This window comes from Equus quagga, chromosome 14, assembly GCF_021613505.1.
Source record: "Equus quagga isolate Etosha38 chromosome 14, UCLA_HA_Equagga_1.0, whole genome shotgun sequence".
Taxonomy (NCBI): Eukaryota; Metazoa; Chordata; class Mammalia; order Perissodactyla; family Equidae; genus Equus; species Equus quagga.
The window spans coordinates 41,834,680-41,852,506 of NC_060280.1; the positions used below are offsets into that span (position 1 = coordinate 41,834,680).

Sequence of the window (17,827 nt, forward strand, 5' to 3'; positions counted from 1 at the left end):
TAGATTTGTATAAGGTTTTGGGAAAATGTGCACATGTTGATGAAGAATTTAAACATTATTTTGTAGGGAAAAAAAGAGTAAAGGCAAAGATTTTCAAGCAAGAGACGGATATGATTGTACTTATTTTTTAGGAAGACACTAGTGGTAGTTGGATATGAGTAAAAGAGAGAACAGAAACCAGGTCTACTTTGTTTCTATTGCATCTGCTGCAACTGGCAGAGTTCCTGATGCATAGGAGACACTCAATAAATATTTCATAAGTGAATGGATAAAGAATGACTTAGGTTTTCATCCTGAACAGCAATGGAGAATGGTGTCATTTATTCAGATAGGACAGATAGAGAAGTCTGGCAGGAGGTGGGGGTGGTGATGCAGAGATGGAGAGTAAATTTGTTGGGGGGTGATGTGTTGGCTAATCTTGTGTGTCAACTTGACTGGGTTAAGGATGCCCAGATAGCAGGTAAAACATTATTTCTGGATATGTCGGTGTCTCTGGAAGAGATTAGCATATGATTCAGTAGACTGAGGAAAGAGATCAACCCTCACCAATGTGATTGGGGCCTTAATAGAACAAAAAGATGAAGGAAAAAATGAACTCTGTCTCTCTCTTCTTGAGCTGGGACGTTCACCTTTTCCTGTCTCTGACATCGGAGCAGCTGGTTCTCTGGCCTTCTGACATGGGGACTGACACCAGAGCCATCCCTCACATGCCCCTTCTCAGGCCTTCAAACTTGGAGTGAATTATATCACCAGCTTGCCTGGTTCTCCAACTTGCAGACAGCAAATTGTGGGACTTCTTGGACTCCATTACCATATGAATCAATTGCTATAATTAATCTCCTCTTATAGATATCTCTACATATTCTATTGGTTCTGTTTCTCTGCAGAACCTTGACTAATACAGTTGGGTATTAACCCAACTTCTCTTTGACCATGTGAAGTGGGAGCAGCCTAATAAACTTTCAGGTGGAGATCTCAATTAAGCCATTAGATATTTAATTGTGGATCTCAGAAGTGAAGTCTAGGTTGACAACAAACATGAAAAAATGGAGAATTCCATCAAGGTAAGTGATATTTGGTGACACTAGCTTGTGTAACAAATAAATCTACTGGGTTAAAAAAAATAAAAGTTTGTTTTTCACTTCTATAAAGTCCAATTGGGCATTCTTGATTGCTGGTCTCTCCACCAAGCAATGATTCAGGAGTCAATGTTCTTTCCATCTTGAGGCTATACTATCCCCCAGGGCCTCTGATTCCTCTGCTAGAGCACACGCATTCAGCTAAATGATTAAGATGAAGAGAGAGAGAGTGGAGGATGGTGTAGGAGGCTTTTAAGAGCTAGGCTTGGCAATAACACACATCACTTACTCTCATATTTTATTAGCTTTTTCACAGTATTGCTCTTTCATTACTCAGCTTCAAGGGAGACTGAAATCTGTAGTCTAGCTATGTGGTAGGAAACAGGGAAATGTGTTTGGTGAGACTCTAACCAGTTTCTGCCAGAGTATAGATGGTACTTAGAGTTTGAAATCACTTCAATAGATACTATAGAAAGAAGAGAGCACAGGGCCAAGGCAGAGCCTTGAGACACTCCAACATTTATAGGGCTGGTCAAAGAGGAACTGATAAAGGAGACTGAGGAGGAATGCCAGTCAGTTTGAGAGGAGTGGTGACGTCTAGAAGAGGAAGTGTTAATTGGAGAATTAGCAGTTAACTTTGCTGAACTCTCTGAGTATCTACACTGTGACCCCTTTTTAAAAAAATGTCCCTAAGGGCAGGTTTTACATAGAAAAGACCATTGAGATGTTTACTTTGATTTTTATAATCAATATTTGGTTGATTGAAATTAGAAATTTAAAAAAACTTCGTTCTTCCTTAGCTTAATTTCAGTATATATCTCTTATTCTATTTGTAAATCTAATAAATTTTAACAATAATTATGGGACCTTTTATAATTTTAGTTTTATTTTACGTACTTGGTTAACTAAATACTGTTAAACATTTTAAATAGAATTTATATATTTAATGTATTCTATTAACTTTTATGCACTTCAATTTTCTGTCTAACAAATCTTCTCAAGTACTTTAAATTAATTCTTCTAAGTCTAGTAAATTTAATTTATAATTATGGGGAATCAACTTTTTTTACATATTCCAGTAAAACTTCATATAACTATAGAAAGTAATTTCAATTTAAAATCCAAAAGATGAACTCAATTACTCAATTATACAGCTTATGTTAGAATCAAGGCTAATCAAATAGGCCAAATTCTCTCAAATATTACACATGAGATTTTTGAAATACTAAATATGCCTGAATTTCTTATAATTAATGGGTTCAATTACCTATACATTTCTATGTTTAAATCTAAACACTCTAGAGGTAAAAATATACTTCTCACAAAGGAAACATTGGTGTCATCACAAAGTCTTCAAGGATAGTCTCTTAGAGGTTTGGAATTTACATATTTAAATGAGATACTGACTAGGGATACTGCCATCTGCACTTATGAGGTCCTATTTACAGTCACTATAACAGCCCACTAAATGGACTTGTGAACACCTTAACCTACATAGGTTACATGTTTGGGTTTGGATTTTACCTAATTCTTCTCACAAGATTCTGCAATGCCACTCAGGTGGTTATATCACCAAATTTAATTTTCTTTTGTTCTTATGTTATTTAAGATATCTTCCTACATAGGTTTAAATATCTCTGATCTCACTGGAAATCTACAATTTTGTCACGTTTTTCCTATTTCGTAGAAACAAATGTCCTTGGAAAACTTAACTGACAGCAGTGTTCTGTTTGAGCTCTCAAGTTTTCTTCCATCTGAGTTAACAGGGAAATTCCAAGATTTCTTGGTGAAGACTGTTTTAAATAATTTCAGCCTAACAAGTTGAGATTACATACACTCTCTCCAATGCTGGTTAGCCAAAATAATAAATATTTTTTCTGATTTAGATATAGTCAATTCTAGCCAGGCACAGGTGAGGATCATAATGGCTATTATCTAGTAAGCATCTGCTTTGTACCATGACATTACAGTTCCAAGAGTCAGAAATCTCAGTTTAAGCAAAAAAAGATATTATTTTGGTGTTTCTGTGACCCAGCCCAGTACCTGGTCCGTGGTGATAATTTTAAGAAATGCTTTTCAAACTGCATGAAAAACTTAGATGAATACGTATTCGTAAAGGACAAAAGTGCTTTCTCCCATTACTGAATTAAAGTTAAATACTTTTGTACCTTATTGTTCTATTCTTTAAAAGTTTTGGAGCTAGGTCGTAATTATTCATCACCTAATAGTTGCTATGCAATTTGTTCATTTAAAAGTAATTATTATATAACTCTTACGTGCCAAGTGCTCTGTGAGGCGCAACCCTTCCTCTCTGGGAGCATTTAGTCTAGTGATTCTTTGAGAGCTGATGGCCAGTGGCGGTGTATTACCTCTCCTTGATTTAATATTTCTATTCTGAATCTATTATTTCCTGCACTGAGAGAGGAAGTGGAAAGTCATGTCACACTTTAACTAATCTACTGACCCACAAAGTAGTGCTACCCATTTTTTGTGTATGGATGGGCATATGGCACTGTGAAATATTTCAGGGTGCTCTCCAAACAAGAGCTACTGAGGTTAATGTGAATCATTAGGTATGGACAAGGGGCCCACAGTGCTCTCCTGAACACAAGCTGTTGTATTCTTTTGCGCTCACAATCTCTGCTTTCTGGTATTGTTATTTATATTTCTATTTAGGCCCTGTCTTCCCAATTGGATTAAAGTTCTTCAATAACAGTAATCATCTCTTATACCTCATAATTGCTTCATTACTTAGTGTAATACCATTCATTCATTCAAAAGGATGTTTCTATATGCTAGGCACTGTGGTAACTCTAGAAAATAGACGGGAACAAGATATGGTCCCTAGTGCCATGGAGCTTAAAAACTGGAAGGAGATAAAATAGTAAAATGTGTAACAAAAGGCTAACAAAATTAAATTAGAGATCAGTGTATTAGTACCAAATGTCTATGAATATCAAGAAGACTTCTCAACATAGGTATTTTTAAGCAGAATCTTTAAAGAAAGAGAACAAATTCTGCATATGAAAGTGGAAATTGGATATCCCCCTAGAGGAGTACATTTGCCTTTGGATACTTCCAAACAAAGCATTATTAAACAAGTGTTATCTTCATTTTTCATTTGGAGTTTATAAATCATGATGAATGTGTCAAGGAAGCGAGAGGTGCAGGGTTGGGGAGAATGCTGTATGAAACCAGTGTTCTTGAAATCTCAAACAGCCACCCAGGCAAGGGCCAGGTGTGTCAGAGTTTTCATTTTTCACTAGGTGACATGATGCATAGTGCATTGCCAAGCAAATAGCTTTCCTTTTCAACATCAAAGTTGGTTTTCAGTTGATTCATTCATTAATATTTATCAAATAGTTATTCTATGCCAGGAATTATGGGTAAAATATGTGTAAAATAAAGTCCCTGACCTCAAAAAAGATCATAATATCTGGGAAGATACACAAGTGAACACAGTTACCAGATAGTATGATAAATGTTATAATCAAGAGAAACAAAAGAGTGTCCAACTGGGTTTGGCATTCTTCTTCTTCAAGTCCTAATGTGAAGAGTCACCTGCAATCTGTCCTCAATAAAGAAGGAAGGATAGTATGGTCTAGTGCTTGTTAAAGCAAACACATGCTAATTTTTTGGGGGGAAGTTAATCAGCTTCACTAAACCTTAGTTTCCTCAGCTATAAACGGGAAATAATAACAAAAGTGACAACAGAAAAATTTGGTCTGGCTTGTATAACCACCTGTTGGAGATTTTAAATGCTTTTGAGGGAAATCCTGTTAATTAAATGAAATAATTCATGTAAAGCACATAGCAGTGTCTACCACGTATGATGTGCTCATAATATTAGTTATTGTTAATTAGTTATTAATTACTTATAAAGGTATGTCTTCCCCACTAAATCATAAGCTTCACGAGTGGAGGAGGAATCCTTTCTCTAAGATCTGACAGACGTTCATTCATTCTCTGATCATTGTTAGATAGTTCTAATATTGTTCAAAAATCCCTTCTTGTGCTTAAGAAATATAATTTGTCTCATTTATGCTCACATCTGACTTTCAAAACATCTCCATTAATGGAAGGTACTTAATAATGTCATTAGATGATCCTATATTTTACAAACAAGCAGATGTATTCAAGTAGGTTGAATACTTGACTCCCAAGGGTACACAGTTTAGACAGGACCAAAGTTGAAGTCCAAGACTTCTGACCCCAGGCCCAGGACTCCTCCCAACACTACCGGCAAAAGCCCTGAGCAGACACACCCCGTGATCAGTAACCCCAGGCAGTACAGAGGTTGAGAGGAAGGCAGACCCTGGATGATGTCTTAGCTTTGTGATTCTAGGGGTTTACTTCACTGAATTCAATTTCAGTTTTCCTATGTGTAAAACAGGAAGAGTGTTGGTACCAGCCATGAAAGGTTCCAGTGATGGTTAAATGAGTTAACGTAGATAAAGTGCCTCATTTATAATAAGTGCTCAATAAATATTATTCTTTTGCCATACCTGGTTAGACTTGACAGTAGGAACATTAGGAGACATTTAATAAATATAGGATATTGTTAGAAAGGGATTAGGAAGCTCCCTCCTTTCCTGTCCTGGGTCGCCAAGGGGTTGGTTCACGGTTGACAGATTGATTTTCCCACACCTCTTCACTTTGCTCAGAAATTCTTTATCCAAGTACCCATGAGTCTCTACAGTCTAGCCCCGTCTCTCCTTACTCTCTCCCAAAACAAACTATATACTATTCCTTGAACATACCCTAGTTTTCTGTCTTTGTCTACACCTTTGGCTCTCCCACAATTTATTCTCATCTCCACTGGTTCATGGTTCTGTTAAATACAACGTTTCCATGAGGCACTCCTGGCGGAGTCCGTGCACCAAGTCTCACTCGTGGATTGCAAGAACACAGTTGATTTTATAAAGCATGTGGTTATTCTCTCCTTCTAGACATTATTGTTCTTTTTTTTAAGAGTTTATAACAGGGATAAAATGATGTGCAATTGACTCTTCAGGTTAATTCAACATAGACTCATTTCATGCTTACCAAGTGCAGCTGCGATATGCAAGTGGACAAACTCTCTGCCTTCAGCAAGTTCCAATATTATTTCTTTAAAAATGGTTTTGTTATGTAAAGGAGAGAATAACTCCCTAAAAGTTTACTCATATCCATGATGTTAAGACAAAGAACACGGGTGGCAATTCACATGGACGACAGCCGCTCCTTGACCATCTGAAACAGTGCCAGAACTGACCACCACGTTTTTCTACTCGACTCACTATAGTGCTACAAAGTTTTTATCTCATAGGATTTCCGAGGTGAAAAAAACTCTCGAGAGATGACCTAGTCTAGTCTACCAACTAGCCTGGAGCCAGGCCCATGTGGCTTTTCCTAGGCAGACAAAAGAGGAGCGTTCTATTGAATTACACGGGAAAGCCTTAGTTTTCTTTCTGCTTATCAGATTTTGGTCAGGGATTGGAGAAAGGAGAGTAGCTGCCTCCTTCCTTTTTCTCCCCTTCCTTCCTCTTTCCTTCCTTCCTTTTTTTCTTTTCATTTTTAAATAAGCAAGAGCTAGACATTTTCAACATAAACTTTTTCTTAAGCGCCTCCCCCAAGGGGCCGGGTTTTCTTCGGGGGACTGCCTTTGCCTCCCTCTCGCCGGGATTGGCTCAGAGTAAGCTAGAAATGCTTTCGTGGGGAGAAACTAGACCCGGGGCTGGAGTGGATCCCAGCCTGCAGTAGCGATCAGCGCGGCGGGTGGGAGGAAGCCTTGGCCCGGCTGCGGGGCCGCAGCGGAGGCGCAGGTCCGGGAGGCCCCGGCGGCCCCGCGCCGACATGTGGAACCCCCTCCACGAGCCCGACTCGACCTTTGTCGCTTGGCGCCGCCCGCGCTGGCTGTGCGCCTGGGCGCTGCTGCTGGCCGCCGGCCTCTTCATCCTCGGCTTCCTCTTCGGTAGGGGCGCGCTCGCTGCACACAGCCGGAGCCCACCCCGCAGTTTCGCGGATCGCGGGACTCGCGGGCCGCCTGCCGGGTGGGCTCTTGTTACTTGTCTCCCCCGGGGGCGGTGACTTGGTGGAGGCACACCAGGATGAGCCCCCGCGTGTTAGGCGGAGGGTCCTGGGAGCAGTGCACAGTTGGGTTCTGGAAAAGCTATTGTAGGACAGGCTCATCTAGGGTAGGGAGTAGAACCGAGCGAGAGACGCTGAAACTGAACTTGAGAGGTTCCACTCGCTGAAGCCCTGCGAGAAATCGGTACGCTTTAGGACGAGGGCCTATGTCTGGGGCCGTTGAACCAGGTGGTCCAAGGAGCTTTGCAGGAAGTGACTCTTAGCTGTTTGGAGGCTTTAATCCTGTGCCTGAGGCTGCTTTATGTATACAGGAGGTAGAAGTCAGGGCGTCGTTGCCTGGGAGCCCTTTTCTCTCCTGGTTCTTTCGTCTTTGGGAGTAAGTAATAGAGGAACGTTTGGGAACTGGCTGATATTGTCAGCGCTCTAAACAGATCTTCCCCAGCAGCTCTTTTGCGTTGTCTCCTGTGTCCTCATTTGCAGACCCAACCCAACTCTGAAAAACCAGGGAGCAGCACAGGCAAGCTCAGACTCTTTTAAATTCTAATTTTGACTCTACCACTTCTTCATGGCCTTGAACGCGTTACTGAATCTCTCTTAGCCTGTTTCCCAATCTTTACGATGACAGTATCTGCAATTTATTGGAAATAGTAAATGAAATAGCATCTAAAGCTCCTAGCACGGTATTTGGGTATCGACACGTTTCTTTATTCCTTCTTGGTGAGGAGATGCTCTTCATTGGACCTTAAAGCACAGGACTAGCCTAAGATATTGCCACTTGGTTCACCCCTGCTCTGAATTCTGGGTCCCCTTTCTGGTATTTAGAAGAACAGGGCAGAGCCAGCTGGGTTGACTCGAATTCAGTCTCTTGCTGTGTGACCTTGGGATCATTAAAAAACTTTTGAGCCACTCTCTGCTCATAACTGACATGATATTAGTACCTATCTAAGGTTGTTGTGGGGCTTAAACGAGATAAGTGCTCAATAAGGACACATTTCAAATTGAATTTCAATTTTCTCAACTGTAAAAATGGGGAATAGACTTGGCAAGGCTGGCACAGGGATTAAAATCTTCTGTGTCTCTTAAAGGCATTTAAGTGGCCGACACAGAATAGGTTCTTTATTAATGGTGGCTTGTTTTTTTTCCCCAGGATTCTCTAATCTCCCCTCCCCAACAGGCCTCCTACCTCTTCCTCCTGTTCACTTCTCAGATCTCAATTCAAGCATCTCAGCCTCAGTGGGTCCTTGCCTGATCCCACAGTCTAATCCAAGTCCCTTTGTCTTATGTGCAGGTGGAACTGTATTTCCACTTGTTTTCAATCATTTATTTCACTATGCCTGTGTGTATGTGATTAATAACTAGAAGACTCCATGAATGCTAGCTGGGTGTGGATTTGGGCAACCATTTTATGTCTAGATTATATCATTTCTCTAAATAAACCCTCTAAATAAATGATGCCCCATTTCCTTCAGATTAAAAACCAACTACAAGGGCTAATGGTGCCATGTGATCTGGCTACCCATTGCCTCTGGCTTCTATGGGTGCTGGATGTCTTGCAGAGATGTTGGGTGAATTGCAGTTTCACTGTAGCTTTCCAAGGTTGAACTTCCCAAGCCTGCTCCAACTGGAAACAAAATCTCGGCACATTTTGTTTTGGTTTCAGAACCAGAACAAATTAGAAGTCTGCATTTCCGTTAAGTCTTTGGAATAATTTGTGTACTTGAAATATATTCATAATTTATTCATTATAAACATTTACTGAACACTTATTGTGGGTCAGCAGAGGAGCAGACACTGGGGATAGAAGCTTTAAGGGGAAAGAAGGTAGATCTCCTTTTTGCCTTCACCTTCAAGAGATCTTGTTTATCCCCATTAGTTGAAACAGATTTAATTTTAGTGCTGATGTCCTCATAAAACATTTCTTAGAATAACAGCAATTGGCTTTTTAAAAATGTTGTAATTGATTTGTAATTTAATAGTCTGTTTGCATGACTTTTTCCCAGTGGAAGTAGGCATGAGAAATTACACTTCAGAAAATCTCAGTTAATGCTGGAACTCGTTGATAATTTGTGTTTTATATATGATAGATACAATAATAAGAAAATAAGGTTCTGTCTATGAGCTTATATCTCATTTCTATATTTGTATGTATTTTTCAGGATGGTTTATAAAGTCCCCCAATGAAGCTACTAACGTTGTTCCACAACATAATGTGAAGAAGGCATTTTTGGATGAGTTGAAAGCTGAGAACATCAAGAAGTTCTTATAGTAAGCATATACCTGAGAGTTTATATGGACAATTTGTCGGAAAATTTTGTTATTCTGTTTAGATGTTTTGACCTAATATTTTATCCATAGGCACTGCCTCTATTTTTTAGAAAAAAAAGTTATTTGTTGAAGATCTATCGCATTTCATCTGGCGAGAATTATACTTCAGCTGAACTTCACCACTATAGATGTTTTCGAGAAGGGGTCAGCAAATTTTTTCAGCCTGTGTAGGCCAGCGGATCTCTCTCACAACTACTCAGCTTGGCTATAGTAGCACAACAGAAGCCATAGAAAATACATAAGAGAATAAGTGTGTCAGTGCAGATAAAACTGGCTTTATGGGCACTGAAATTTGAATGTCATATACTTGATCTGTCACAAAATATTATTCTTTTGTTTTTTTCCACCTATTTAAATGTAACAACCGTTTTTAATTGGGCTGTACAAAAACAGGACATGAGCTAGACTTGGTCTGTGGAATGTAGTTTGCGAATTCCTGTTTCGGAGGAAGCCAGTATATCTTAGTCAAAAGAAGAGATTTGGACTTTGAAGTCGAGACAGATGAGTTTAAATTCCATCTTTGCCCGCTGATGGTAAAGTAACTCTGAGTGAATGCTTAATCTGCCTGAGCTCTCATTTCCACATCTGTACGATGGGGATGATGATATTGTGATGAGGACAAAATTAGAAAGCATATATGACACAGTTTAAAAACAAGCTCCCTATTTCCTGAAATAGCCATCTGTAGTGTAGAGCAAAAGAGGTAAATGAGTAAATTTAAAAAGTATTTGCAAAGCAACTAAAAGCAAAACGCTTGTTGAGAATTATTATATACAGTTGATTAGAATACTTAGCTTTTTCAAAGCATCAAGTCCCTTTTCTGTTTTTTTTTAACAAATTGGCTTAGTGTATGTGTCCAAAAATACTTGAAGTCCCTGATGGTGATTGAAAGATTCCTTAGTGAATACAAGCTATAATTTTATGTAAAAGACAGTTATAGATAGATACATAAATAGACACACACATAATCACACACATATTCCTATATTAATTGCAATAGAATTAAAACTATGAATAAAAATTTGCTAGGGAACCTCCCCATCTTTGGAAATGCCGTTTCAAGTGAGAGACCCTGAAGTTTAAACTTTGTGGAAATCTCTGCCTCTTGCACTTATTTCACTATAATTAAGTATAATAGATATAATAAAAGTGGAGATCTGGCAAGATAGAATCCTCATTCCTAGACAGAGCTGTTTTCCTTGCTTTCTTCTTCCTTTCCCAGCTGTAACTTGGACTATCAACCAAGGAGAACAATGAATGCCTTCCTTTATTTCTCTTTCTGGACCCTTGAGCAAGATTGAAACAGTCAGCTTCTTGCTTATTCTCCATGGTTCTGACCAAGCTCCTCTAACTGTTCAGAACTCAAGGATGTTCACCGTTATGACGTGAAACAGAGATTAAGAGAAGCCTCACTCACCTCTCCAAGGACCACAGAATGTCTAGAAGCCTCCTGGACTCTCCAGATTTCCAATTTGCTATTTGTTCATCAGAGAGCTTTCAATCTAAATATACCCATGGGTCAGGGGTCATTAAATCCTTGGATCTTCCGTATTGTCCCCTTCGTCACCCTTTGCTCTGCTACTAAAGATCCTCAATGCTTCTAAGTCGCCTGCCTCTCAGTAGTGGACGGGAGGATTAAGGAGGGGCTGCCTTTGCTGTCTTCCTTGGGATGTGGGGTCCACCTATGTTTCCCTTTCTGTTTTGGAAACACCTAGTTGAATTCTCAGATCTGTTCACTATTTTGCAACTTTTTAGAAGGATTTTACTTCTCCACTCTGTTCTGAAAGACAGGATTATTTCAGAAAAGTGTTTTAGACCTCTGGTCTCAGAATTTCACTGATCTGGATTTGAATGCCAGTCCACTTTTTGCCGGCTGCCTTTAAGTCACCTAACTCCTGCAAGCATTGTTCCACCCTTTGTAAACCAGAGGCAATGTGTTAAAACAGGAATACTAATAACTCCCTTTATTAATTGAGACAATGTGATGATATTTGGAACATATTTTAATTTTTCTTGCCAAGTTTTTAATACAAGTTATTGACTATTTTGGATAATTTGTAAATTTTTCTTTTTCTAATTTGACATTCTTGTAGGATCAACAAATTACTTGTGACACACTTCTTTTTTTTTTTTTGAGGAAGATTAGCCCTGAGCTAACTATTGCCAATCCTCCTCTTTTTGCTGAGGGATACTGGCCCTGAGCTAACATCCATGCCGGTCTTCCTCCACGCTATATGTGGGATGCCTACTACAGCATGGCGTGCCAAGTGGTGCCATGTCTGCACCCAGGATCTGAACCCTTGAGCCCCGGGCCCCCGAAGCAGAATGTGGGCACTTAATTGCTGTGCCGCCGGCTGGCCCCTGTGACACACTTCTTAACTGATTAAAACACAACAAATTAAGAACTGCTGTTAATATCAGTTATCTAATAGAGCCTCAAATCTTTGCGAAGTAGTGAGATAGCAATATTCTCCCTGTGTACAGAAGAGAAATTTAAGACATGACCAGGATTACACAACAAGTTAGTGGCAAAACCTGTAACATACCACCTATGTGATTTTAGGCCAGTTAATTTATTTATCCTTGGAAACAGATCTTTTTTCCTACTCATCTTTTTCAGGATCAGCTTTGCTGCAAATGAGTGAGTCCTAGCCCTGATCATGGCACTCTGTTACATCCTAGTTGATAATGACAAAACTGTTAAAAGGAATTTCACTTATAATAACAGAGTCTGATAATGATCTCCTTTTTTTCCTTTCTTTGGTGAGCAGGTTCAAGACTCCCATAGCAACTCTTTTTGTGTGTAGGGACAGAGATATAGCTGTTATTTCAGGAAATATGCGTTATCTACACCCACTTTACTGTGTTACAGTTTGTGATCTGTGTAATATGGAAGAAAATGGTAACATGTTGGCTATTTTTCTGTTTTCTCTGCAGGTATGCATTGATGAAAGGATAGATAGACTGCTTAGCTGCCTCTTAAAATTGTGTTCTTTTTGTTACTGTATTTTGCAAATACACATTAAAAATCTTATATAAGATGTTAAGCCCCTAAAAATGTACTGAATAAGGATTTTAATGCTATCTTTGTAAATACAATTTAAATAATTTTAACATAATTATAAAATTAAATTAATCACAGGAATTTCATTTTTTAAAAAAATTGAGTTATTTTCTTTGGTAGGTAGTTTTCCAAATCAAAAATTAGATACACAATAAAATTAAACATTTAAAATTGGGATCATCTTAGTCATGTTGCCTGTTAGTTTTCCTAAAATCAATGTAAGGATGGAAGTGTGTTGATTTTAGAAAAACCTATGTATTTAGAATCAGAAATTCATGAAATTCAAGAAGTTTATGAGCTGGAAATAAATAATTGTCTTCTCATGGTACATGCTCCTCTGTCAGGTGAGTCATTTTTCTTTAAGGAGTTTAAATTGAAAATAACCAATGAGCTGAATCTTCAGGGAAAAAACAAATTTTCAGGACAAAGAAATTTAAAACAAACAAACAAAAGAACAGTGTCTACATACTAAATGAGAAATTACTCTACTCATGAAAATATTTCTGGTAGCCAAAATTTTGGCACATAGTTTATTTGTTAAAGATGGTTCTGGTCAGAGTATTTCTCATCGATTCGAAGTGTATCACTATGCATGAAGGTTGGAGTACAAGAGATCCAGTCTGAACTTGTATAAATATGTTCAGATTATTCCTTAATGAAGATACTTTATGAATGATTGCTAATCAAAAGGTTTCTCGCTTGGCTATAACTTTCAGTACTTAAAAATGGATGCAATTATTATTCTTGACATGTTGCTGCTTGGTCATTTGAATGAAAATATTTTTCATCTCAAATATATTTTACACAGTGAAATAAACAGATAATTCCATGAAAGTTCCAAGATGCATGGGTCTTAGAAAAGAATATGACACTTTCCTCATCTGCTATATAGGGAGACATGCACAAGATTGCACATAACAATTCTCCAGAAAAAGATCAGTTTTTCTCTTGACTGAGTACAAATTAGAGCATGAAAACTTCAAAAAATGCTTTGAAAATCTGTTTGATGCAATAAGAGTACCACTTTGCTCTTTTGTGTATCACATCTCAAAGAATTTTTTATAGTGTAAATCTGCCTTAATTGGTTGTTGATTTAGGATAAAGGCTGACTAAACATGAATTTCTAACCACTTTCAATTTTTGTCCACCAGTAATTTTACACGGATACCACATTTAGCAGGAACAGAACAAAACTTTCAGCTTGCGAAGCAAATTCAGTCCCAGTGGAAAGAATTTGGCCTGGATTCTGTTGAGTTAGCCCATTATGACGTCCTGTTGTCCTATCCAAATGAGACTCATCCCAACTACGTATCAATAATTGATGAAGAAGGAAATGAGGTAAAAAAGATAAGAAAATAAACTCCTCTCATCTGTTCTTTTCAAATATCTTCTATGAAAGAAGGCCCTGTACCATCTTCAATTATTGATAAAATGACTATTGAAACTTGTGAATGATGCTTTTAATTTCTCATTATCAGTATCAACTACTTTCTTATGATGTTCGAATTTAAGGTGATGTTGGAAAGATTCTGAGAAATTAATGTTTGATGACAGTTGCTATTTTCTATTTTTTAGTACTGCACTCATATAAAGTATATTAGTAAACTTCCAAGCAACTAAAATGCTTTTTTTTAATAGGTAATAGTAACCAGTGTTTACTAAGCATCTTGTAGGTACTTGAAATGGTGCTAAATGCCATCATATTATCTTTTTTTTAATTGAAGTAACATTGGTTTATAACATTACATAGGTTTCAGATGTACAGCATTATAACTTAATATCTGTGTATACTACAACCTGCTCACCACCAAAAGTGTAGTTTCCATGCATCGTCATATGTTTGAATCCTCTCACTCATTTCGCCTGCTCCCCCTCCCCCTTCCCTGCTGATAACCACCAATCTGTCGTCTGCTTCTAAAGTTTCTTTTCTGTTTTGCTTGTTCATTTGTGTTGTTTTGTTTTGTTTTTTATATTCCACATATGAGTGAAATCATAAGGTATTTGTCTTTCTCCATCTTAGTTCATTTAGCGTAATACAGTCTAGGTCTATAAAATAGATACGTTTTTGATAGGTTAAGATCATAAAAGGTACTGCATAGGTTTGAAATTTCTAGGAAATTCAGAGACACGGTGTGCAGTTTGAGCCAGCAGGTTTTTATTGGTACTTAATGCTTATGCCTTATGTGATCGTGGGTTCAGCTCTGTGCTCAGAACTGGAATGTGGGCATTTGGAGGGGAAGAGAGTTTGGAGAGAAAGTTTATGGAATGATATCTAGCCTGAAGAATTTGCAATCATGTTTGCAAGTTAGGGCGCTTGAGAAAGAGAAGATAATACAAGTAATTGAGACATTTCCTATCGTGATATATATTCAGTATAAAAGCTCATAAAATATAACTCAAATATTCATCCCTATTTAGCATATATTACTTTTAGAGCTATTATATCTGACTAAAATAGCCCCTTTCAATCTAGATAGCTTCTTCAGTCCTCTTGTTAGTTGGGCCTCTGAATTGCGTACAAGTTCAAATATGTCTGGCTTGATCAGTGAACTAAAAATGTCAGGTGACTTAAATATATATAGATTTAAAAAAATTTTCAGAGTATGTCAATGACCTCCTTATTGACTAATGAATCGGTCTCTTCTTAGTAGTTAATATGTTTTACAGTCAGTGATGTAATAAATACTTTTTAAAAAGGTATGAGACATGTCAGTATACAGCATATGGTCCCATAACATTGATTAAATAAGCGGTAGCATATCTATATCATTAAGTACTAAGGAGTCTTTAAAAGGATGTTTAGAAGAATTATTTAATGACATAATAAAATATCGATTATATTAAAAATATACATATGCTTAAACCTCTGTTTTGATCTGTCAGATTTGGGGAATGTCTATGTACAATGAGGAAAATAACAAGCTTTCACTTCTTTTTTCTGTCTTCACCTCCCAATTTTGACTGTACCCTTACTTTTATTATTCCTTTTCATTATTTGTTTTTGCTATTATAAGCATTTATTAAATTCTTAAAGTCTGTCACATAATATAAATATATCATGATATAAATATATCACGCTTCATTTTGGAGATTTCCCTGAATGATTTTAGCTGCCTCTTTTGGGTTCCTAGACCAATTTCCAATGTGTGTGTTTTCCCCACACGTCTAACAAGCAGTTCTTGGACACCAGCTGGGTGTCCTACAATTCGACTCAGTTCTGACACTGTTTACCCAGAGATAGTGCCAGATTCCACAGGTTGAGTGCTCAGTTCCACAAGACTACACCGCCCCCCTCAGATGCCAGTCCCAAGCCCGGGTTTATTACCTGTACTCTGACCAACTGGCTATAAATCAGAGGTTCCCACAGCCCCTTCCTTGCGTTTGATTAATTTGCTAGAGTTGCTCACAGAACTCAGAAATATTTTACTTACTAGATTGTCAGTTTATTACAGAGGATACTAAAAGATACGAATCAACAGCCAAATGAAGCGATACACAGGGCAAGGTATGTGGGAAGGGGCAAGAAGCTTCCAGGTGTACCACTCTCCCTGTATCTCCACGTGTTCACCCACCTGGAAGCTCTCTGAACCCTGTTCTTTTAGGTTTTTATGGAGGCTTCATTACGTAGGCACGATTGATTAAATTATTGGCCGTTGGCACTTGATTCAACCTCCAGCCCCTCTCCCCTCCCCAGGGTGGGACTGAAAGTTCCAACCCTCTAATCACACAGTTGGTTCTCTTGGCAACCAGCCCCCATCCTTAGGTCCAAAAGTCACCTTATTAACATAACAAGAAACACCTTTATTCTCCTCACTTATGAAATTCCAAGTCTTTTAGGAGCTCAGTGCCAGAAGTGGGGACAAAGACCAAATATGTAAAGAAATCATAATATCGTAATATTAATAATAAATCATAATAGCACACCGCCTAAAGCTTTTTAATGTTTTTGAAGTTATATCATTAGTTCATTTTCATATTTATTTTTATCCAAGTTATACCTGCACAAGAAGACTCACCTAGTTCTCCAAAATGCCTTGATTCCTCCCTATTTCCCCCTTCCTTGAGGCAAGCACTATTGAACCATGAGTTGATTCTTTTGATATTTACCTCTTTCTTTAAGTAATGTGCTTATATTGCTTGTGTTTCAGATTCAGACATTATCTTTTGACATGGTGACAATTCAGCTCCATTTTCATCCCTCCATGACAACTTACAGATGCTCTCTTACTGTCTCCCCAACTCTCAGTGTAGTATAATTATTGTGACTAAGTATTCACTAACTATTCACAGCTGAGCTATGTGGTTGAGCGTAAACTTTTAGTCTCCTGCACAATACAGACAAGTTCCTTCTCCCACAGGCAACAAGTATGGTTAGTGTTTTGTAGATTCTACCAGAAATATTTTAAATATATAAAGACATGATACTTTATCTTTGTTTATGTAAAGATAACATACCATATGGATTGAACTATACATTGCCTTTTTATGTCACAAAAACTTGTCAGTGCAAGTAATCAATAATCAATCTATAAGTCAAAATTGGAGTGAGTTTCTTATATGAACCAATTTGAGGACCGTGGCCTGGGAGAGCAACCTCCACTAGGGAAGGAAGCACTCCAAAGAAGTGAGGTGTACGGCGTTGTTATATTCTGTTTGGAATGAGAAACATACATCACATATGACAAGGGTATCTTTTTTTACTACAGTCACAAGATCTTTTGCTAGCACAGCAAGTCAGTGGTCACGAGATGTACACAGGAGGTCAATTTGACGCTTAGTTTCTGGGAAGAAATGCTTATCTTTAAAGAAATGCTTGTATGGGAGGAGGCATACATTCCCATCTTTAAAGGCAGCATTCTTTGCTGTGGGACACTTTGTAAATGTTTAATGCATGCCTGACAGGCCATGTCAGGCCATCCTGGAGAAGCAAGGTCATGGCTTCCTCAAATACCTCAATATATTTAACCTTTCTTATCGCTTTTCATTTATTCATCAAAGTAAATAGAAATTTGCAAACCGAAATTTTCTTAGTTATACTCAGAATACATAATTTGAGGCTGTATTAGTGAAGCTTGGAAAGTGAGCAATGTTTAGTGATATATAGTCTACCTTTGATAAAGTCACCCCAAAAAGTCATTTCTTTGACCTTAAAAAACTTTTCCGAGTGTTAGAATAACTCATAAACTTGCTGTAAAATCCACTTGCTCAGTGGTGCTGTAACATTGAAGATTACCGTAAAGGCAAATCAAGTGAGACCAGCTTCAGTACTCCCTTGGCTGGAAGACTTGCT

At 38.0% G+C, this 17,827-nt stretch overlaps 1 protein-coding gene across 1 annotated transcript in view; it reads left to right on the forward strand.

The window, feature by feature from the left end:
* Positions 1–6,770: 6,770 nt before the first annotated feature.
* The window catches only part of FOLH1B (Putative N-acetylated-alpha-linked acidic dipeptidase), a 52,332-nt gene continuing 41,275 nt past the window's right edge, over positions 6,771–17,827 (forward strand). The window contains exons 1-3 of the mRNA XM_046684674.1: positions 6,771–7,032; positions 9,305–9,413; positions 13,689–13,875. Of these exons, the coding sequence (XP_046540630.1) occupies positions 6,915–7,032; positions 9,305–9,413; positions 13,689–13,875 (414 nt within the window). The 5' untranslated portion in view covers positions 6,771–6,914. The remainder of the gene's footprint in view (positions 7,033–9,304; positions 9,414–13,688; positions 13,876–17,827) is intronic.